General features: G+C 42.0%; 1 protein-coding gene across 1 annotated transcript in view; it reads right to left on the bottom strand.

Annotated features, from left to right (window-relative positions):
- Window positions 1-23910, bottom strand: part of acaca (acetyl-CoA carboxylase alpha) — a 267266-nt gene that overhangs the window by 230886 nt on the left and 12470 nt on the right. The window contains exons 3-12 of the mRNA XM_078224912.1: window positions 18229-18361; window positions 16572-16710; window positions 15591-15700; window positions 15030-15111; window positions 13041-13139; window positions 9320-9426; window positions 7195-7305; window positions 3692-3901; window positions 571-741; window positions 251-412 (exon numbers count right to left, since the gene is read on the bottom strand). Coding sequence (XP_078081038.1) covers window positions 251-412; window positions 571-741; window positions 3692-3901; window positions 7195-7305; window positions 9320-9426; window positions 13041-13139; window positions 15030-15111; window positions 15591-15700; window positions 16572-16710; window positions 18229-18361 — 1324 coding nt within the window. The remainder of the gene's footprint in view (window positions 1-250; window positions 413-570; window positions 742-3691; window positions 3902-7194; window positions 7306-9319; window positions 9427-13040; window positions 13140-15029; window positions 15112-15590; window positions 15701-16571; window positions 16711-18228; window positions 18362-23910) is intronic.

Raw genomic sequence — 23910 nt, 5'->3', positions numbered from 1 at the left:
GGAAAAATAAGGGAAGAACTAAAACAGGCCGGAAGGATTTTATCCTGATACATTGGTTATTATCAATCACAGACTGCACTTGCTAATCAAGAGATAAATGACTTGCACTTCTTGAAAAGTCTCTAATGGGTACATGTGAAAGTCAGGAACCGCATGGGAAACTGCAAGGAAGGTAGGAGCTAAATAACAGAAACTGATGACAAATTTTGGAACGTTCCAGAAGATTGCAAAATTTAACATTTCATTTTACCTCATCTGGATTCTCGCTGGTGATACGAGCAGCTATCACATGACCTCGTGGGCAAGGAGCGGTCGCTGAATTTTCAAAATCAATTGGCGAGTCTCCCCATGGGGCAACTCCATACAGCATCCGAACGTCCTTGATTCTGTGCAGAGGGATTCCCATCGCAATCTGAGGGAGAATGAAGGAGCACAAACATGTGAATCAGTCAAGCAAATTTAGCACAACTTGTTTTGAGAGAGAACGGGATGAAAGAGAGAGAGAAATTCCTAATGTAACTGATAGTATGTAACAATCCTAAACCAATGTGACTAGTGCACATAACTCACCTGCAACTGCGCAGAAGGCAAGTTTACATCCGCAACCATTTCAGTACATGGATGTTCCACTTGAAGCCTGGGGTTTAACTCCAGGAAGTAAAAGCTTCCATCCTGGCTGTACAGATACTCCACCGTTCCTGCACTTGCATAGCCCACCATTTTTGCCAGCTTCACTGCACACTGGAAAACACAACTTCCACAATTAGCAGGTTAGCAGAGTAAAGAGTAACTGGTTTGCCAATGAGCGACGATACACAACAGGGAATGGAATTAAAACAATTTCATGTCCCGTGAACAACCTGTGATACGCTCTATAGGAATGATTTTTTTATGATAGACCGGGATGTGTGGTCAAGGTCTGTAGTAAAGTTACCAAAATTGTAGGGAAGAGAGGAAGTGATGAACTAAGTGCAATTATGTGATAAAACTCCAAACTGAAGTTCTACAAAGTTGTAGACTTATTAACAAGCGAACATCAAGAGAAGGAATGAGTGTTATGGCTTTGATGTCCTGACAAGGAGTTAAAACAGAATAAAGTGTAATCATTATTTTTGACAAATGCATAAGTGTTACAATAAGGATTGAGAAAAATTCAAAATACTTTTCATATCTCTAGTTTGTAAGCATCAATGATGTCAAGGATGCAATGCTTTTTACGAACCCCATGATTACTCTTTCAGAGGAAACCAAAGCCGCAAGTAGACAAGCAAGTCTGGACAACTTGGATCCTGACTACAGTGGTACTGGCGTAGCTTACATTGTTTTTTCACTTTACATCCTTCAACTTAATACTGAAAGAAAGATTGTCAGCTGAACACTTATTTATTAGTCATACATGGTATGGGATGAATTAAATTTCCTGATCCATTTTGATACCGCATGCAAATACATCTAATCAACTTTAGTGCAAATACTTTCTGATTACAGTTAAAACGATGTCAAGGCAACCATTATATTGACAGTGTACTGGCAGTGTAAGTAGACCTTGGCAGTAGATTTTAGTCTAACTCGGCCATTTTTAGGGAGTCTTCACATTATAATCACTGCAGCAAGCTAACAAGGTCAAGACATCATTTTCTTCTAACACTGGGCTGAAGAAGCCATTTTATATCCTGTACTTTAGAATCATTCATGTTTTAATCAAGAATTACAGTATAATCAGTAACCAGGCAAAAATAGATGATATAATTAGCAACCCTCTGTGCATAATTGAAGAATGAGTAATTAATCAAGTAGTTATCAAGGCTGGGTAATATTCTAAGGTTTGAAGTTTAAAATATTAATTTGCTGCTATAAGCTTTGTCTGTGGAAAAAGATACCACTGGGCACAAATCTCCATTTTTGCCCTTGCACCTCTGAGGTAGGTGTCAAGACAAGGAAGAAAGATTTGTATAAATTCAGATAAATGAAAGATCATGAACAGTCTCATTGTTCTGCTCCATGGAGCATTGTACTCAAATGGCTAAATCCAATAAAATTAACCCAGAAACAAATGACCAAATTCGAGATGAGGTTATGTTAATTCAAGGGCTAAAACTGGGTTCGAGTGCCATCTTGTTGCTTATAAGTTCGACTAGAGGCTTGGAAAGTGCTCTCTGGGACAGGGTACTAAAGTTCTGAAAATCGCAGCATGTTTTTAGAAGTATACATATTTTCTTTGAAAAGTACACTTCTTTTAAAATTTACTATCCTAAGGTTCTGCTTTCGCCTTAGCTAAAGTCTTGTCAGTACCAAAGTGAATCTATCGAGTTACAGAGGGCAAGGTCAGATAATGTAAATCTCTGTCAAAGTTAATAGCAGGAATAGAAAGTCAGTGTTGCTAGCATTCACACCAGAGTCAAAAAGATTCTGGATTCAAGTCCCATTCCAGAGACCTGAGCTCAAAATCCAGAATGACATCCCTGTGCACTACTGAGGGACTGCTGCATGGTCAGAGGAGCCGTCTTTCTGATGTGATGGTAAACCGATACCTGGTCTGCCCTCTCATGTGGATCTTAAAGATTCTATGGCATTATGTAGAAGACAATTCTTACATCACAACAGTGATTGCATTCAAAAGTATTGATTGACTGTAAAGCACATGGAGATGCTCAAGGTCATGAAAGGAGCTATACAAATGCAAACCTTTCTTTTGATTACTTATGCAATATTTTCTATCTCCCCAAGGATTCACTACAGCTAAAAAAATCTACACTGAAAGGAAAGTCACATCAGCAACCATCATTTTAAATCGTCAAACAAGTGTAACGAATTATGGATAACGTGACCAATCTTTTATTATTTTCACCGGTCGAAATTTGGGGGTTTTGCAAATATTTCTGCTTAGAACAGTGAATGCTGATTGAGGAAGAGAATTTTCAAGGCATTAAGTCAGTGCTGGCATAAATATAGGTCTAGAAACAGCAGGTTCAAAAAATGGCTGGTATATTAATTTTATATTTGCAGTCACTAGAATGATGCAGTATAACTTGTAAATACTATGGCCTCAAACTGCCACACACTAAACCAACAGGCTGTGTCAAGATCCACTCAAGCACTGCCATCCAGTACCAAGACTGCTCTCATTTGCACACAGTCAGTAGGAGAGTATCTCAGCAGCATGGAACTGTCTCGCACAAGTGCCATTTAGGTGCATCTTCAGCATTCACCCGTTCCATACACCTGCAAACAAAGCCACCCATCTGCCCTTGGTGTGCGTCATGCAGGCCCTCCTCAATCCTGAGCACTATTTTAATTAGCCCTCAGAGTGGGAGCCAATCCAGAAAGCCAAATATTTTTATTGAGCATTCAGGTTACTTGCCTGGCCATGACACCACCAGTGGGCCCACAGGTCCACATGGAGACCAGTATGAATCATTCACAGTGCATGAGCCTAAATTACTATGCTGGTCCCCATCTCAGGAAGCCGCCACCCCTAGCCCATCATTTGCCCTATAAGCAGCATGCAGTACTTGAGACTTGTAGAAAACACCTAGAAATTGCAGAAAACTAAATTTAGTATGCCAGCAAAGTCAGGGACCAGGGCTTTAAAAGTCCTTCAGTATTATGTTACTCAGTTGCATATCCCTTTGGAGAGGCAATTCAATCCAACAGACATCCAAGTATTACAGCAAAGACCTCCTGTGCTCACCTTCTCCATGTTGTCAAACACTGCTGAGGTTGCAATTGTCGCCGGGGCTTCCTCGATGATCTTTTGATGTCGACGCTGAACTGAGCAATCACGGCCAAATAGGGAAATTGCATTGCCGTAGTGATCAGCAAGGATTTGGACTTCAAGATGGCGTGCATGTTTGGCGAGCCTCATCACAAAAATTGGAGAACCAGGGACCTCAGTTTGTACCTGAAAGAGAGAGGGAGAGAAATGCTAATCTTCTCCTGAAAACAACACCTCCAGAGGACAAGAACTTGAATCATTGCTCAGATACCTTTCTGTCAAAACTGAATTTGATATTGTCCTTTTCGTTTCAAGCTAAACCTTTGATTGAGCTGCGCAAGAAACGTACATCTGAAGGGACTGAATGAAAATGACAGACTCATGTCCACCATCCCCGGTACCTTCAGAGGAAACCATGCCTTGCATCTCCCAACTACCACTTAAGAAAAGACAAAATTGTTCCTTGGATAAGTAATTGGGGAAGGTGACTGTTCAACAAAAACAACAAAATTGTGGGGTGCAGGCATTTCACTGGCTCAGTTGTTCACTGTGCCATATCAATGATATCTGTACATGGTAATGGAGGTGCACAAGAGATTCAGTCCTGGGCCATCCTCAGGTATCTGAATTACATGTGGCTTTGGGAGACCAGTGTGTAGGTTGCCCTTCCATTCCCAGCTATAGTTGGTGTATGGTCCAGGGAGACATACAAGAGGAAGTTAGACACTGTAGGAGAAGGGAGGGGTGATTCTAAGCTTCTATGGACAAATCAAATTGGTGGGCCTACCTCTTCTATATTTATCTTGGTGTTGGGGAACAAAAATACAAGGGATTTGGACTGAAGTAAGCAACTGTTTATTTAAAAAAACAGGTTTAGTCAAAACAACACAAGGAATTCTGTTGCACAAGATAAACAGATTGATGTGCACATATCTCCAAGGCTGAAAGATGATTAAGAATTGTGCTGCTTCCATGTTCAACCAGGCCTAATCACACCTGCAACAGGAAACATTATAGTTTCGGAATGAAAACACCATGGGTTAAAATAAACTTTCAAAACTTTCATTGATAATTTTCCTCCTCCTTTTCAGCCCAGAGAAGCTACCTGAAGGTAAACAGGTTTAATTCCTTCTGGCATGAAGGAAGGAAATATAAAACTTATAGTATAAAGCCACTCATTAAAAATTATAATAAGTGCACTAGGTTAAGCTAAAGATTACAAGATGCCTGATATACAAAATAAGGATTCACCATATGCCTATTACAATATATGCAACGGTATTGTCTGTATAACCACAATTTAACTAAACATTATGAAATTAAATTGTATTCTTCTCTCCTTGTAAACCTCGGCCAACAGGCGATCTAACTGCTCAGCATGATGGGAATTAGACAGTAATAGACGGACCAAATTCTTGAGACAATGGAGTAAAGAGACGGCAGTTCACCTCATCAATTTGAGTCAGGCAGCTGCAAGTTAATCAGGGCTTTGGAATGTACGGGAGTGCATTAGCTCATGGTTAACGAGGTTGGTACAGTTTCTCATGCTGATAATGGGACTGGGCATAGGCAAAGCAAGGGAGTTGACTCCCCTTACCAATTAAAATTTGCAGGTGATAATATCCTTGAATCTACTAGATTTACGAAGTTAGGTTTCCTAGTAACGAGGCAAGAACTTTCAGGTGCCGTGGACTAATGAGCTCCTAATCTTGCTGACAGGTAGAGTGTTTTTGGCTAAGATAATAATGTGTAATATTGCAATTGGACCTCCAGTTTGGGTGACAAGCTGGGTGGGGAATCAAAGTGTTCAGAAGAGTATATCAAGCTCACACTTGTATTGTTACGTCAGAAAGGGTAGCTGGTGCTTGCTGACTATCTTTTCTCCTGATGCATTATCAATAAACTTATTTTCATTCTTCAACTACATGCGGACTTCTGTGGTCTCTGTATTGGTTGAGTTCAGCTAAGCACAAGACCACCCCCGCGCCCCCCCCCCCCCCCTCCCCCTCCCTCCCCCAACAGAAGGACATCCTGGAAAATTTCTCTTACATGGCAATATGCTAATTAATCTGCATGGTTTTCAGTGCACTATTTTGATGCAGTTTTAAAAAATAGGTAGTGACTGGGTTACAATTGTATACAAGTGGAGGGGATGGATTATAAGGACCCACAAGGACACAAAATATGGATGCAGGGCGACTTAATTAGGCAGGATGGGAAATTTTGATTCCCCAATGCAGGTTGAGGTGAAGAGATAAAGTTAGTGGTGTGTCGAGCATTAACTGGGGCTGGGGCAGGTTCCCAATTATAATAAATTTGTGTGCTATAAATAGTCATTTTTTCTTAATTATATCCTACCTGGGGACACAGTCAGTCAAGGTAAGAAAATGAGGAACCTAAAAAGTGGTGCCAGCACTGTTCAGACGTGTCTATGTCAGGGTGCTGGCTGGCACAGTCCTTACAGGACTGAATTCGCCTACTGCAGTGCTGAGATTGTTCTCAGACAATGTCCTTTACAATGCATAGGAGGGAGGACCATCTGAGACCACAAGTTCAGCCATGTCCCACAAGAGCGGCAAGTACAACACAGGACACTAACATGAACATTCAATAAAGGGTGAAAAAAAAAAACATAACAACTGGTTCTTCCACAAGGAAATGTCCCTAACACCCAAGTGACCATCAATGCATGCCAACTATGAAGTGTGCTGGTACATTTACTTTCTAAGCTAGTTTCAACAAATAACAATGATGCACATAAAGTGAAACCAATGTGACGAGAAATATTTACGAGTTGAATTTAATTTTGATTCAACACCCACGCCACCCTTGTGCTCTCAGGTCTCGTGTTAATGGCAATGTAGTTGGGTCGGAAAGCTGTGTCCATGAAGTTGAGCCTCCCTGTTTGACCCGGAGTCCCTTTAATTGGCTGAACGTAGATGCAGCTTTGACAGCTGACGGTAGGTTGCACCAATGAAAAGCTTCTCCTGTCACTAAATATAATATGTTTTGCATACAGGCCATTGGCACTTAGAATTTTAATCATAATCATGTGGGAAGCAGCAAAAATAAAATAGAAACGGTGCACAGTTCCAGTTACAACGTCAGGAATGAAACACTGTTGACAAAATCTTGGCCTGGAATTTTACAGGAATGCATTAACCAGTACAGTACCAGAACAAAGTAAATTCCAAAGTGACCCACAAAAGTGGGTTTGGATATTCAATGAAACAGAATAGCTTGCATGATCACAAAAAAAACATCAATTTTAAGGAGACCTGTCCCTCTGTCACTGTTTGGTATCTGTGCACTCAGCAGCACAACAGTAAATGCATCTTTTTAAGCTGGCGCTGCACCGGCACCTTCAAGACACCACAGATAATGGGAGTCAGGACCCATATTACTATTAAGTATTATTCAACAGGCAAATTATTTCATCTTTTATATGTTTATCATGCTGCAACATCTGAATGACCCACCTGTCTGAAAAGGTTTGGAAAATCCTCAGCGGCATTCACTTTTCTTATCCCTTTCCCACCTCCTCCTTCAGAGGCTTTGATCATCACTGGGTAGCCGATATCTTCTGCAGCCTGACACATGCAATAAAACATACAAAGATTAAAGATAATATCCTATGAAACATACCAATCAACAGCCACCAAATACATTCCATACAAATTTAAACCTAATGAAGTAATTGTTGGTAAAACTAGGAACAGGAGGAGGTACATTTGCTCGATTCCCAGTGCCAATCTAGTACTAAGCATGGAGTTCTGTGTAGTCCAGCAACTGGTCAAATGAATCACTGTTGGAAGACATTTCAGACCCAAATACTCAGGATTTCACTTGGAGTGGAAATCTGAGAATTGCTTTGTGGAAAGTGATGTTTATATTGAAGGTTCTGGGGACAGGTCAGGAAATTTAAATTCAATAAACAGGACCCCACATAGTATGGGTTTATCTTCAGCATCCGTTATAGGGAGGGGCAGATTGGTGAGACAGCACCGAAAAGCCACATGAAGGTGCTGCTGCTTTAGAAATGGAAGGATCTCCTCAAATCAACCCCAATTATAAAGTATTTTCATCACAGTGGAGAGGTGTTGGAAAGAGGGACAGGCATTTCCAGACTGCTTTGGAGCTCTGCTGTGACTGGTCCAGGATGGCTCTGGCAAAGACCTGGCAGCAGATTACCTGACTATGGTCCAGGGAGTGAAAAGTGTAGCAGAATAAAGGTTTCAGTATCACAGATCTGAGTCGCCCAGTCAGACAGCAGCTGCTCTGTCTGTTTTGAGTCTATTGAGTACAATGTGGGAAAATGTGAACTTGTTCATGTTGGCATGAAGAATAGAAAAACAGTATGTTGTTATTTAAATAGAGAGGGATTACTAGAACTAGAGGTGCAGAGGGATCTTGGTCCTGGTACATGGTTCATTAAAGTTAACGTCCAGGTACAGCAAACACAAATGGAATGTTGTCATTTATTGCAAATGGAATGGGATTTATGAATGTAGGGAGTTTTTGCTAAAGTCGTACTGAGTTAGCGAGACCACATCTGGAGTACAGCTTTGGTCTCCTTAAAGGATATGAATGCAGTAGAAGCAATTCTGAGAAGGTTCCTTTGATGGATACATAGGGTGGGGTGGGAAGGTGAATCTTATGAGGGAAGGTTGAACTGGTTGGATCTTATATCCATTCGAGTTTAGATGAATGACAGGGAACTTTATTCAGACATAGAAGATCCTGAGGGGACTTAACTAGGTGGATGCTGAAAGGTTTCTCTTGTGCTAGAGACTAGAACTATAGGGGACACAGTTTAAAAATAATGGGTCACCCAATTAAGATGAAGTTGAGGATTAGCCTTTGGTGTTCCCCACAGAGCAGTGGAGGTGGGGGTCATTGAATTCATTTTAAGACAGAAATAGATAGGTTCTTGACTTACAAAGGAGTCAAAGGATATTCGGGGGTTAGCAGGAATGTGGAACTGCGGCCACAATTAGATCGGATGTGATCTTACTGAATGGTGGAGAAGGTTTTAATGGCCTGCTCCTGCTTTGTATTTTTGTATGTTCTCTCAGGGAGTAACTGTTACTCCATAAAGTGTTCCCAAATGGTAGCCGTTTATCTAGAATCTTCAAAGAGAATGTCCAGCATTGAATGAAACTGGTGCTGTATGACAAAAAGGCAGGCTGGAAATCAGCAAGCAATTGCAACTTAAACCAACCTTTCTAGGCCTTTTGAGTCATGGTGTCAGGGACAGAATCTACACACCGCCTCCTCCAATTCTCATCAGTGGGTTCAGGCGGGAATAAAAGATTTCAGAGAAATTATGATGTTTGTGGGATTGTATTGTGTACAAAATGCTGTCCTGTTTACCTTGTAAATGTGACTGGACTTCAAAAGTATTTTACTGGTTGGCACACTTTGAAAGCACGATGCAGAATTAAACAAATGCAAGTTCTTATTCTTTTCATTCTTGGTGTTTTTATATACATCAGCCACTGTGCCAGCCTTTTCACTTTGTGACATTATTGCACACTACAAAGGCAGTGGATGAGCATTTAAAGGACCGTTCCCTGCCTCCCACCACCCCACCCCACCCCTCACCTTCATACCACTCTCCACATCTGCAATGCAGCCTTTCTCATACAGCTCAGCCGGAACGCTCACAATTAGTTTCCGTGGTTCAGTTTCTGTCCACTCAATGGTCAACCCTAAAAACAAAAGTTAGCCAACTAAATTGCACTTCCATATACCCAGAAAACACGCCATTTGGATCCAGTGACAGGTTAGGGTGGGAAGAGAGAGAACAGAGCTGGAGGGGAACTGGGTAGGGAACACCAGAGAAATAGAGTCTTCCAATCAGCTGGCATTAACAGCTTTCACTTTGCCACACCCTTTGATTTATTTTCTAGGTCATTAGGCCATGTGTTTCTGAGGGGTCAGAAGCAGCTCGGGCGCTGTTCCCAATGCAGCTATTGACAGACTGTCAAATGTGGCTGGTGCAGACTTCCTCCATAATTGCCCCCTCCATTCAGCTCCCATCTGCTTATCAGCAGGGTGTGGATGGGAAGCTCAGTGGAGTGGGTTATCAAACATCGGCAATCACCAATTAGCCCTACATATTTTGTTCTGATATGACAACTAAATGGAACAAAATATGTAGGGCTAATTGGTGATTGCAGATGTTTGATAACCTACTCCACTGAGCTTCCCATCCACATCCCGTTGATAAGAGATGGGAGCTGAATGGAGGGGGCAATTATGGAGGAAGTCTGCACCAGCCACACAAGTCCCTCTTGACAGTCTGTCAATATATCAGTTTTGGGAACAGCACCCTGGCTGCTTCAGACCCCTCAGAGACATGTGGCCTAATGACCTAGAAAATAAATCAGATGGGTGTGGCAGTGGAAGATACACCAGACAACTGATCAGTTTAAAACTCAAGTGGCTTCCATTATAAATCAATACATTTTACACATATTCCAACCTTCAGAGTACATTGGAACAGGTGTAGGCCATTCAGCACATCCAGCCTGTTCTGCTGCTATTCAATAAGACCATAGCTGATCTGTGGCCTAACTCCATATACCTGCCTTTGGCCCATATCCCTTACTTAAAATAAATCTCTCTCAGATTTCAAGATAGCAACTGATCAAGTAATAATATTGGGGATATTTCTAAGAAGTCTATACATGAGTCTTTTAAAATTTCTTCTTTCCCTTTGCCTCAAATATTTGTCAATTCTTCTTTTCAAACTTTGTTTTAATCCCATCCGTGAACTGCAAGAACATCCCGTCACTTGACTAAATCCTCAGAAGTTATCGTTCATTAAGTTCATTTTGAGTTCCCAACAGCAGCACCATGCAAAGAAAAAAATTACAGCATTGTTCCAAAAGATCCATTTAATGTTCTATAATCACAGAGTAGCTTCACAGAATCATACAGTGCAGAAGAGGCCCTTCAGCCCAGCGAGTCTGCACCGACACATGAACTCCCATCTAATCTCATCTACCAGCGCTTGGCCCATAGCCTTGAAATGTTATCTCATCCAGGTACTTTTTAAAGGATGTGAGGCAACCCACCTCTACCACCCTCCCAGGCAGCGCATTCCAGATGATCATCAGCCTCTAGGTAAAAATATTATTCATCATATCCCCCCATAACCTCCAGCCCCTCACCTTGAACTTATATCCCTTCATGACTGACTCTTCGACTAAGGGTCACAGTTGCTCCTTATCCACGCAGTCCATGCCCTTCATAACCTTGTATACCTCAATCAGGTCTCCCTTCATCCTTCTCTGCTGCCACAAGAGCAACCCTCTCTTGATAACTTAAAATGTTCCATCCCATGCAGCATCCTGGTGAATCTCCTCTGCAACCCCTCCAGTACAATCACATCCTTCCTATAATGTGGCGACCAGAACTGCACACAATATTCTAGCTGTGGCCTCAAAATTTTATACAACCGCAACATGGCTTCCCTGCTTTTGCAATCTATGCCTTGATTGATAATGGGAAGTGTCCCATAATGCCTTTTTTACCACCCTACTAACATCCTCTTCCGTCTTCAGAAGTCTATGGACAATCACACAAAGGTCCCTTTGTTCCTTACAACTTCCTAGTGTCATGCCATTCATTGGATACTTCCTTGTCTTCAAACTTTACTCCCAGTAGCCCTCTGTCAGGTCCCAGAACGGAACCAGGCTCGATAGATCCTAATTTTTATTTTTTGCTTAGAGACGTGGACGAACAGAGTCACAGTGTGACAATCGTCTGGGGGATTTATTGTGAAATCCAAATGACAATAACAAAAGAACAAAATATTTATTAAACATGAAAAGATCAACAATAATACACTACTCCTTCACAACAGCTATACCTTTACAGGTATATGCAGATTGTAAGGATAAGACAAGTTACAAAATCTACCTTATTCTCCAATGTTCTCAGTAAGTGCACAATCCATGAAAGCCAACATGCGAAATGTGGTCAGATACATCACACTCTGAAACAAAGTGACAGACGCCACCCAAAACAACTTTTATGGATTTCTCACCAAATCCCCCAGATGCTTGTTACACTGTGAGGCAACTAGTCTCACTGGAATTCTGACTTCCACAGATGGGTTTCCAAACTCCGCTCTCCGCTTGGAATCATGCCCCAAACAATGCTTTCTCTCAGATGCCTTCATCAAGGATCCACACCCAGGGGTTCAACCTCTCCTTTCAGCATTCCTCTGCCCTGCATTGTCACACGGACTCAGTTTCAACGCAGGTACCCAGCCATGCCAACAGAACACCACTGCTTCACAGGCTGTAAAGTATCACCAACCTTAAGATTACTTCTTGCTAGCCAACTTCTCCAAGTCTTCAACTTGTGGCTCTGTCCTTAACTGGGACCCTCTCTCTGCCCCTTTCCTTAACCTCAATGAACAGTACCATGTTCAGATTCCAGCTTCTGTCCTTTGATTTCAAACTTCTTCAAAACATTCTGCTCTTTAGCTTTTGGGACTTGCTTTCTGTCTGTTCCCTATTGTCTTGCATGTACTGGCAGATTCTGAGAGAGCTGTTTTCTTCTCAGATACCTGGTTTTAACCGAACGCAAATGCTTCATGTGGGCGTCTGCTTGCTAAACAACAGCTTTTGTTTTAAACCTGGAATTGGTTTTACATCATAAACCCTTAATTACAATGCAGGCAAAGTTTAAAGTGAAACTAAAATCTATAGACATGCAGGCATCTTTGTTTAACAGGAAGCTAAACTAAAGTTCTTAACTGTTCCTTAACACACGAACACAAAATAAGCTGAAACTCAACTTGTACCTAGCACCCACAAATATAACTTACTTAAACTATTGCTCAACATTGGCTTCAGTCATAGAGCAGGCTCGACAATCTTGGGGCGGCACAATGGGTTAGCACTGCTGCCTTACAGCTCCAGGGACCCGGGTTCGATTCCCAGCTTGGGTCACTGTCTGTGCGGAGTCTGCACGTTCTCCGTGTCTGCATGGGTTTCCTCCCGGTGCCCCGGTTTCCTCCCACAGTCCGAAAGGCGTGCTGGTTCGGTGCATTGGCCATACTAAATTCTCCCTCAGTGTACCCGAACAGGCGCCCGAGTGCGGCGACTAGGGGATTTTCACAGTAACTTCATTGCAGTGTTAATATAAGCCTACTTGTGACACTAATAACTAAACTTTAAACTTAAATTGATTTGCCACAGAAGTTGGTTGCTCCCTCATCTTTCACACTAACAGAAAAGGTTCCCCATACAGCTATTGAAGTTAAAGTTAGGAAAACATGGTTTGTTTACCAAGATCACTGCCTTACCACTGCCACTCCAGGGAAGAGTGGGGATTCCTGCAGTCTGTGCTACAATTGAAGAGGCAATTTTATCACCCAGCGCCCACATAGCTAGACTTGGAGGACCTGAAGAAGAGAAAAAAAGTACTTTGAACAAAATCTCAGTTCAAATTATACAGCACCAGATGATGATTCAGGGAGAGCACCAAAGAGCCCCTTTTCTCAAATGATAACCTCACGGCAGCAAAGCACATGAAAGTCTATTGATATCAAATGAAAGATGTGCTCGAGTTTATACAGAGCACGTAGGGGCCAAGGACAATGCAAGGAATATCGTACTGTATGAATAAAGAGCACTGTATAACAAACTTGCTTTACGCAGTTGACTAGTGATGGAGCTAAAGGCAATGTCTTGTGTATCAGACTACGAGAGCGAGAGCTCAGGAAGTAGACTTTATTTAGGATTCACTTAATGTCTTATTGCTTCACAACAGTTATTTAACGTTGTGCTGACAGTGCCAGTAATACAAGGGCACAGTCTCACTAGTAAGAGCAACTAAAACACACAAGAACATGTCATCAAGTATGGGCAATTAAAATATAAAGGAAGACTTGTGTTCCAAATACTTGATGTCTCAATGCATTTTACAACCAATGACACACTTCTTGAAGCATAGAGCATCATATGTTCAGCATCACTGTTACAATGTAGGAAACATGGCAGCCAATATGCACACAGCAAACTCCCAGAAACAGCAATATGATAATAACCAGATAAAGCTGTTTCTGTGATGCCGATTGAGGGATTAATATTAGTCAGAATTCTGGGGATAAATTCCCTGGCTCTTCTTCAAAGTAGTGTCATGGGGTCTTTTACATCCACTTGAGCAGGCAGATGGGACTTCCATTTAACATCTCATCTGAAAGAAGGCACCTCCAACATTACTGCACTGAGTGTCAGCATTGATTTTTGTGTTCAAGTCCTGATATGGGACTGGAACCCAGAACCTTGAGACTCAGGTCAGAATGGTGTCAACTGAGCCACAAATGGCAGTTGTACCACTCTTGTACAATAAAACCAGAATACTGCAGATACTGGCAATCTGAAATAATAATGGAAAATGCTGAAAAAACTCAAGCAGGTCTGGCAGCATCTATTGAGAGAGAAACAAACTTAACATTTCAAGTCCAATAGGACTTTTCTTTGGAACTGGACAGGGGTAGAAATGTGTTGGGATTTATGCTGTAGAGGGGGGCGGAGAGGCAGGTATTGCAAAGTACAAGGTTGGGGGATAGGTTAGAGAACAGGGGAGATTAAGTGACAAAGATGTCAAGGAACACAAGTCAAATGCCTCAATTTTGCACCCATGTTCACCATGTTGCCAGTTCCAATAGGCCCCACCCCACCAGCATTATGGTGTGGGTGAAGCTGGGAGAATTCTCCTGCACAAAGCTTTGCAAAATGTGCTGAGAAAAGTCGGCTATGCAGCATGCAAGCTGCATACCGGTCTTCTGGCCTCAGCCAGCACTCTGCAAACAACAGAAAATTCCACCTAAAGGGTGGGGTAATGTTAGTATTAAATACCAAGGAAAGAATAAAAGACTAAAAAAAAGGAATAACATCTTGCTTCTGAATCAGAAGTTTGCAGGTTCATGTCCCAATCTGATACGCAATATTCGTTGCCAATTTATTAAGGACAGTGAGCTCCACTGTTGGAGGCGCCATCTTTTAGATGACACATTAATCCAAACTCCTTTTTGAGTGGACACATAAAAGTACCATGGCACTTTCTTGAAAAAGAGCAGGGAGCTTTGTTGTCCTGCCAACTTTCAACCCTCAACAAAAACAACTTTGGTGCAAATTTGAAGCTGTATTTGCTTGCAAATAACATTGGGTGTAAAACACTTGTGACATCCCAAGGACTCAAAAGGTGCTATACAAGTGCAACGTCCCTTAACAGATGATGTAATCAGAGGCTAAGAGAGCTCTACTTGGTTAGAACAAACATTTCTTACCCATGAAAGCAATGCAATGTTTGTGAAGAAGTTCCGGCAGTTTGGGATTTTCAGAGGCATGGCCCCAGCCTGCCCAGACCGCCTGAAAATGGAAGAGATAACACACATATCTATATGCATTCTTTTTGTGCCATTGACTATACTTATAAAGCAAAATGCAGGGAGAAACCTAATAACAGACCTACAGTCTTGAATAACATCCACTTACAGCTAACCTTACTACAAGTTTGCCAGTTTACAGCAGGGTCACTAACCCATCATCTCAGGTACGTTAGTACTACCTGGCAGAACCTGCAACCCCCGCCCCCATCAGATCAGCTTATATGGCATTGTCGAACCCTGCCACCCAGTTAAAGGTGGGGAAGAAAAAAAATGGAATTGCAAGTGAAGTTGAAAATAATTCTAAACAGAACCATCTCTCTATTGATTATAACGTTAAAAAGTACAGCAGAAGGGATTAAACATTCAAACCCTTTTAAAGGGGAAAGACTATGAGTTAGAAAACAAGAAAGGTCTATTAAAGATTATAGAAAACAAGGAGTGTCATTTTTCTAATAGTACCTGGACTGGGATCCGCTTTGCAATGTCCAGTATCAGCTCAACATTTGCGTAGTTATTATTATTTGGACCTCCTGGTACAGGAACATAGTGGTCTGCCATTTTGATGTATTCTGAACAAAGCAAAAGCAACATAGAGATCACAAATTGTCATTGGCGGTAATGTTCAAGGAACATTCAAAGATCAGAGGCACACAGTCACCATCTAAATTCACCACAATGTGTTTAGCTGCCAAAAGAACTGTACTGGTTAATGAAAGTGGCCTAAACGGTAATGTGAAGAATAACCAAGTCTTTAAGGATGCTGATTGGTTTCTTCTCATTTTTGCAGCACTTAACCATGCATGACTTCTGAGACTGGCGGTAGCCTGCCATCCTGGTCACTGTATTGTGAACTGACTGACCACTCCTCTCTCCCCACCCTATCAACAATCATCTCCCCATCCTCTACGCTGGTTAGATGTATAATTGCATGGGCACTCCATCAATTTCCCAACTGGCCATTCTTGTTAAGAGCCGAAGCAGTGAAGCTCATTAACTTACACATGCACATTTCTCCAACAGAGGTGAACAGAATAGCAGGCACGAGTAGAATCCCATGATATTGCCGACATGTAGAAAGGATGAGTTGATGAAAATAAAGTGGGAGAGGATTGTGCGGAACATCAACACAAATCTGTTCGGCCAAATGACCCATTTCTGTGCTTTGAACTCTACTTAATTTTATTTCTCTTTCCCCTATCCAACTCCATTAACCGCTCCATTTAAAACTTCTATAGAATCAGCACAGCCTGGGATTTAAACCTGGATATCTCATCTGTATGGTTCAACACATCTGCCCACCAAATCAGCCCAAGTCATTTGTTACTGCTCCAATCTTGGCCTGCTAAACAGACAGCATGGTGTCAAGTGCTCCTATGGAGTGGCTTGGGGCGTTTTATGTTAAAGGTGTCATATAAATCTATGTTGTTGTGGATAACTGACCTGCGTTCGCTTTCAAGTCTTCTGGCGTCACCATGACAACAAATCGTATTGCACGCTCATTCCTGAACATCTCATAAGACCAGCGTCGTATGGACCTCATGCACTTGACTGCTGCAATCCCATTGTTGGCAATGAGAACCTGTTGGACAAAGTCCGAAAGTTATCTAGCTACAAGTTGAACTAAATGCAGATTATAAAAGATAAATTTAGACACCAAAAGATTTAACATTTTAAGGAGCATATTAGTCCTTGAAGTTGGAATATTATCTGGAGGAATGTTTAGAAATGTTTTTTGTGCATAATCACTTCTCTCTGCAAACATAAGAGACGACCAATACGTGAGAAAGAATGAATCGGATGGACTTAATAGCCTTTTGCAGTCTACATGCCCTTAAATCACCACCCAAGTACTTTTATTTCTAAAACTCTGATCTTGAAAATATGTACTGTTTAAAATGGGCATCACTTCCTTCTCACTGATCAGGTTAACGCAATGGATGGACAACTATAGCAATGAATAGAATCATTGAATGATTGCAGCACATAAGAAGTCCATAGCAGCTTTCTGCAAGCACAATTTAGCTAGTCCCACTCTCAAGTTCTTCCCTGCAGCCTTGCAATTATTTCCTCTTTGGACAAATTATCCAATTCCCTTTTGAAAGCCATAACTGAATCTGCCTCCGATGCCATTTCAGGCCGTGCATTCCAGTTCCTAACCACTCACTATTAAAAAGTTATTTTCTCATGTCGCCTTTACTTCTTTCGCCAATCATTTTAAATTCACATCCTCTGATTTCTTGACCCTTCTAAAAATGGGAACAGTTTTTCTCCAGTTGATCTATCCAGACCCCCCCCTCATGATTTTGAACACCTCTATCAAAATCTCCTCAGCCTCCCATTCTCCAGATTATCCAGGGAATGGAGGTCTCTCATTCCTGAAATCATTCTCTTTCATATTTTTTGCACCCTCCTTAAATCCTTTGCATCTTCTCAAGAATACAGGACCCAGAATTGGGTCCAATACTCCAGGTGATGCCTGACCAGTGTTTCATTAAGGTTCACTATAATTTTCTTGTTTTTGCATTCTATGCATCTATTTATAAAAGATGAGGATTCCACATGTCATTTTAACCACTCTCAACTTATCCTGCTACCTTCAATAAATTTTGCACACATACCCCCAGGTCGCTCTGTTTCTGAACTTCCCCCTTTAGAACTGTTGTGTTTATTTTCTATTAACTCTCCTCAGTCTTCCTATCAAAATGGATCACTTCACAGTATTAAATCTCATCTGCCACATGTCCGTTCATTACACCAGTCTCTCCATGTTCTCTTGAAGTCCATCTTCCTCACAGTTTGCAATGCCTCCAGGTTTTGCATTGTCTGCAACTATTGGAATTGTATCCTGTACACCAAAGTCTAGATCATTAATATAGATTAAGAAAAGCAGTGGCCCAACTACCAATCACTGTTTACCTCCCTCCAGCCTGAAAAACCATTCACAACTACTGTCTGTTTTCTATCATTCAGCCAACTTCAAATAGCAAGAGAGCTTCTTGGAGCTGTTTCTCCGATTGGACAAGAGTGTAATGCTTGGCCAAAGGAAAAAAAAAGCCAAGCCGGCCTCTTCCAGCTGAAGTGAAAGATATTTGCTTACCTTTTCAATAACTTTATTGCCCCCAAATCGAGTTACAAACTCTGCTGGTGAGGCAACAGTGAAATCCCTCTGCAGCTCAAACTTCTTCCGGTCCTTTCCTTGCCTCATTAAGTGCAGTCCTGACATGCTTGGCCTGTGGGTACAAGGAGTAATTTTCAGCTGACAGGTTGGTACTGTTCAGCTATTGCGGATGAGACTATAACTTAACGTGAAAGGAGCTGGTAAGTATTTGAAAAAAAAATTCAGTCGAGTGTCAACGAGGGGTCAAAAAGCAGGGGCTGGAAGCGAAAGCTCCAGTTGAGAGGGTGGCACGGGCACAATAAGCAGAATGGATGTGATGTGTTTCTAAAAGCCTTATAGATTTGGGATGGGGGGGGTGGTTTGCAGCAAGTGTGAGCAAGTACATGAGTGGACACCTGAGCTGTAAGGTGACGCAGCCTGTTATCACTCACCGTCAAGTCTCTCAAGTCAGCAGGTAATGGAGGGTGCTTCTGTGCCAGCAACTACAGCAGTCCGGAGGATAAGGAAAAATTACTGGATCCATGGCTTTGCGCCCAGATAGCAACATGTCAGCAATACGGTGATGCACAAAAAAAGTGTTCTGAAGATATTTCTTAAATAAATGACAGTGAAATTCAATCATATCTTGCTGCATTTGTATACAATCAGACTGACTGGATTCCCCAGTATCATGGCCTGACTTTGAGCCTTTCCTTTGCTCACTCTGCAAATAGTTGCTCTGCAAAACTTTTACACAAACTGCAACAAAAAACAAGTTTGTATTTCAACAGAAAGCAATTTGAAAAGTACAAAGGAAAATATTGTTTCAAACAGGATTTTTCTTGTAATGTTTACTGTACTTTTGCAAATATTAAAATTGTAGTGAATATTTCCTTCCCTGAAGATTTCCCCGCCTGAAGTTCATGTTAGTGTGTCACCCACCAGGGCTTCAAATAGGTTATCACTCTTGATACAATAGCCTGGACAAAAGACACAAATAAAATGCTGGAAAACTCAGGAGGTCGGACAGCATCTGTGGAGAGAGAAATTGGATTACGGTTTCAAGTCTATATGACTTTTCCCCTGAAAACGTATTTTGCGATTTTATTTCAGATTTCCAGCATCCACAGAATTTTGCGTTTATTTTATTAATGACTCGACACATGTTCAACTGAGAATGCATCACGACGGAGCCCAATTGTGAGTTCCACACATGCGCGTTTTCCAGGTCAGTGTGCGTTAAACCGAACAGTGTCTTTGCTGATAGGTGACTGTACTCCTTGGAGAGACAAGACTAGGGGATCAAGTGGAAAAAAAGCCTTGGAAATAAGACACTGACTCACTCCTTCTTGGCAATGTGGCTAAATTAATCACCTAGTATGGCACTGCGAAACAGAAAAGAGCCAAATAAAATCACTGCTCTGTGTTAAGTGAGCTGATCTTAAATCAGTGTTGCAGCAAGGGCGCCACAATTAATTTAAATAGCCATAAGCTCGGAAGAGGACATATAAATCAGTGAAGATTGCCATTCCTAATTGCTATGCAGTGATCTCGACTGGAAAATGCCTGTTTGGCACAAATTGACAGCAATGTTAGTCTCAACTGGGATGCCTTCCGCAGTCAAATTGCCTGTTGACTATTGCTGACATTTCCGACCTGGGTCCTTACATGAAGTACAGCCATTTGAGAAAGATCTCCTGGACTGTCCCCAAACAGGAGATCAGTGTTATCCGGCGTGGAGAGGAGCAGAGAAGGATGCATTTTTTTTAAAAAACGTTACTGATTAATTGAGAAACAAGTGATTGATCGAGAGGCACCGCACCCTTGGTACTTTGTCAACTGTAGACTGAGAGCTGCAGAGATCAAGCATACTGAGGACGCAGCCCCGCTCCCTTGTAAACTTAAATCTAACAGCAATAGCCACTCAAATCTCGTGTAAAGATTAGAACTTCATTCATTAGGCAACAGGCAGACTTGCACTTCACATTTTTTGTTTACAATATTACTCTACTAACCTCCGCAGCAAGTAGTATATCATTCTCTGGCTCTCATCTCCAGAATCCTCCATGATTAGTGAGGCTACCAGTCGGCAGAAAATTGTGCAGGTTTCACTGGCTGCAGTTAGATATTCTGAAGGGAATACCTCCTTGACGAGAGAGTTCACTTGCTCTGAACGTATTCCTGTATGCCTGGACAGGCAGTCCTACCTCAATAAGGAAATGCATATCCTCTGGCTCTCATTCATACTCACTCACACAGGAATTAGCTACCACTGAGCATGATGACGCAGTCTGTCTATTGCAGTCTTATCAGAGCTGAGTGAGGCTGCTGACGCTGGAATGAATTATATAGCACTGACAAGAAATGTCAGGGTGCTCACGTTTAACAGTCCCCCTCCTTCAGCCAACCCCTCCCCGACCAGAAATTAAACAATGCACATATTAAAATATCAAGCTATACTGGAGACTTTCCGCTGTGACAAATTCCCCACCCTCAGCCAGGTTCCTGGATTTGTCCCAGTTTAAAACTAATGCAACTGCAGTACAAACCAGCAAGTGGGTCAGACTAATAATTTCTCTGGATGGAGTAGTTAGGGAAATAAAGCATTCCATGGCAGGAATAGTGGAGGAGGAAGGCATTGTAGTCCATGCTTATGGTACAACAGCTTCAACTTGAACATGTCTTTCTACTTTTTCTTTGTAATGTCAGAAAATATTCAAAACGCTTCAGATATGCAATGGATGCTGAACATTTGTGGGGGAGTTAAGAGAATGACCAACAGCTTAATGGAATTTGAGAAGACTTTTGGAGGCGAGAAGGAAGCTGTGGGGCTCAAGTGAGAGTCTCAAGAATTGGGCTGTCCTGGCTGAAGACTGTCCACCAAAGATGAAGAGCAAGATTGTACGGCAGTTCCAAGTCACAGGACAAGAATCTAGAGAAGGTTGCAGTATTAACCTCGGGTAAGGTTGTTGCAGGCTATGTAGAGGAGTGTGGAGTTTGCACATCGTCTGCGTGGGTTTTCTCCAGGGGCTCCAAAGATGGTCCAAAGATGTGTGGGTTAGGTTGATTGGCCATGCTAAGTTGACTCTAGTATTGGGGGGGGGATTAGCAGGGTAAATATGTGGGGTTACGGGAATAGGGCCGTGGTGGGATTGTGGTCGGTGCAGACTTGATGGGCTGAATGGCCTTCTTCTGCACTGTAGGGATTCTGTGATCTAATTGGAAGCTAGTGGACATCAAGAGGGAAAGATCCAAAAAGGTGAGCAGGATTTATCTTAGGACTTAGCAAAGGACAAGATGTGGGCAGCGAGCCCAGAAACTGGTATTCACTCTGCATTGCAGGTGCACAGCCTTAATTCCACTGGCATCTATTTTCAGCTAAGTCCACTGAGACTCACAGTGTACACATGCTGTTTTGTGTTAATCTGCACAGTCCCAGTAGGAGCTGGAGGACCAGCACAAACAACGATCATTCACAAGGCGACAGCGCAAAAAACATACCCTACCCACGCACACAAAATCACAAGAGATGGAGACAAGAAGGGTAGTACAATGGCGCAGTGGTTAGCACTGCTGCCTCACAGTGACCGAGACCCAAGTTCAATTTCAGCCTTGGGTGACTGTGTGTGCAGTTTGCATATTCTCCCCATATCCATGTGGGTGTCCTCTAGGCACTCCAGTTTCCTCCCACTGTCCAAAAATGTGTAGGTTAGGTGGATTGGTCATACTAAACTGCCCCTTAGTGTCCCTGAATGTGCGTGTTAGGGGGATTAGTGGGGTAATTACAGGGTTAGAGCCTGGGTAAAATGATTTATTGGAGAGTCGGTGCAGACTCAATGGGCCGAATGGCCTCCTTCTGCAGTGTAGGAATTCTATAAAAAGTGAATACACACACACACACACGAATGGAGAGAGCAGTTGGGTACATGTTGAAAACTTATATAAAAGCACACACCCATCCTTACAGCAAGTCATTGGTTCATCTTGGGTACAGCAGGTGTCATATGATGGCAGTTAACACTTGCATTAATCGCTGCAATATATCCAACGATGCACAAGAATGTTTTAATTGCCAGAGAAAGTTTACAAGATGCAAGAGGGCACTGTGCACTCAGGCCCTATTCCCGTAACCCCACATATTAACTCTGCTAATCCCCCTAAGGGGCAATTTAGCATGGCCAATCAACTTAACCCACACATCTTCAGATGCTAAACCGGAGCACGCAGAGACATGGGGAGAACATGCAAACTCCATACAGACAGTCACCTAAGGCCGGATTTGAACCCAGGTCCCTGGCGCTGTGAGGCACAGTAAAAAGTTTCACAACACCAGGTTAAAGTCCAACAGGACTGCTGAGAGTGCTAACCATTGTGCCACCAAAAATCAAGAAAAATATATTAAAAAGTAAAAGCAATACAACCAGTGGAAATACAATTGACAGGTGCAAACCACTCAGGACAACAGCCTATCAATTTCCCAATTTTAATTGACATGCACACACTAATGGGGCAAAAGTACAGATTATATAACCAGCATACTCAGTATGTTATGTTATTCCCAATGTCCCCTTTGTGCAAGTTAATAAAGCATCTAAAATAGCACCACTCTAGAATTGGTGCAAGTCATTTATTTTTAATTAACAAAACACAGCTGGTCTTATAATTCAGAGGCCATAACAATGTTCTGCGAGATGGTCTGCTTCTCTTTGTAGCAATAGCAATATGCCAGAGAAAAGTATGCATAAATCAGAGGAAAATAAATGACTGCAAGTGTTTTCAAAGTTTTAAACGTCTGCGTTGAATTCTGCTGTGCAACATCGATATGAAAATCCTGTCTGATATTTTCACAGCAGCATTAACAAGGTGGCGTATTATTCATAAACCAAGGGGACATTATTCTAGCGAGAGTCTTGACAGCACATATCAACAGGTAATGTATAGCCATAAGCAAAATCCAGACCCTACTGACATTACTACATCTATTTTCAGCAGATGGCACTGGAGCCTATTTAACACATGGGTGGCACGGTGGTTAGCACTGCTGCCTCACAGCGCCAAGGACCCGGGTTCAATTCCCGGCTTGGGTCACTGTCTGTGCGGAGTCTGCACGTTCTCCTTGTGTCTGCATGGGTTTCCTCCCACAGTCCGAAAAACATGCTGGTTAGGTGCACTGGCCATACTAAATTCTTCCTCAGTGTATCTGAACAGGTGCCGAAGTGTGGCGACTAGGGGATTTTCACAGTAACTCCATTGCAGAGTTAATGTAAGCCTACTTGTGACACTAATAAATAAACTTAAACCTTTGTTATTAACACTGCACAGCACAATCCCAGATGTTTCATAGTTTGCAGCAAAGCATTTTTAGCAGTAAATATTATACAATAAGCACTTACAAAGGGAATAGAAATCTCACTTGCCATAGCAACCATCTCTATCACCACATGGGGGTACCACCACAAACTGGTGGTAACAGAAGGAACCACTTTATGTGTAAATGACAGTAATTTTCAAAAAGATCCATCGATTACAAACCTACAATTGCACATGACTGCCAATACCAAGCACAACACCTTGCAACAAGAGTATTGTCTACAAAATGCATTTGTAACACCAAGCATTTTCTGCAAACTAGAAGGGCTGGATGGAAAAATTCCCCTGCAATGGCTATCTAATATTTAAATA

This window comes from Mustelus asterias, chromosome 12 (assembly GCF_964213995.1).
Source record: "Mustelus asterias chromosome 12, sMusAst1.hap1.1, whole genome shotgun sequence".
Lineage (NCBI taxonomy): Eukaryota > Metazoa > Chordata > Chondrichthyes > Carcharhiniformes > Triakidae > Mustelus > Mustelus asterias.
This window is presented reverse-complemented; position numbering and strand designations above follow the sequence as displayed.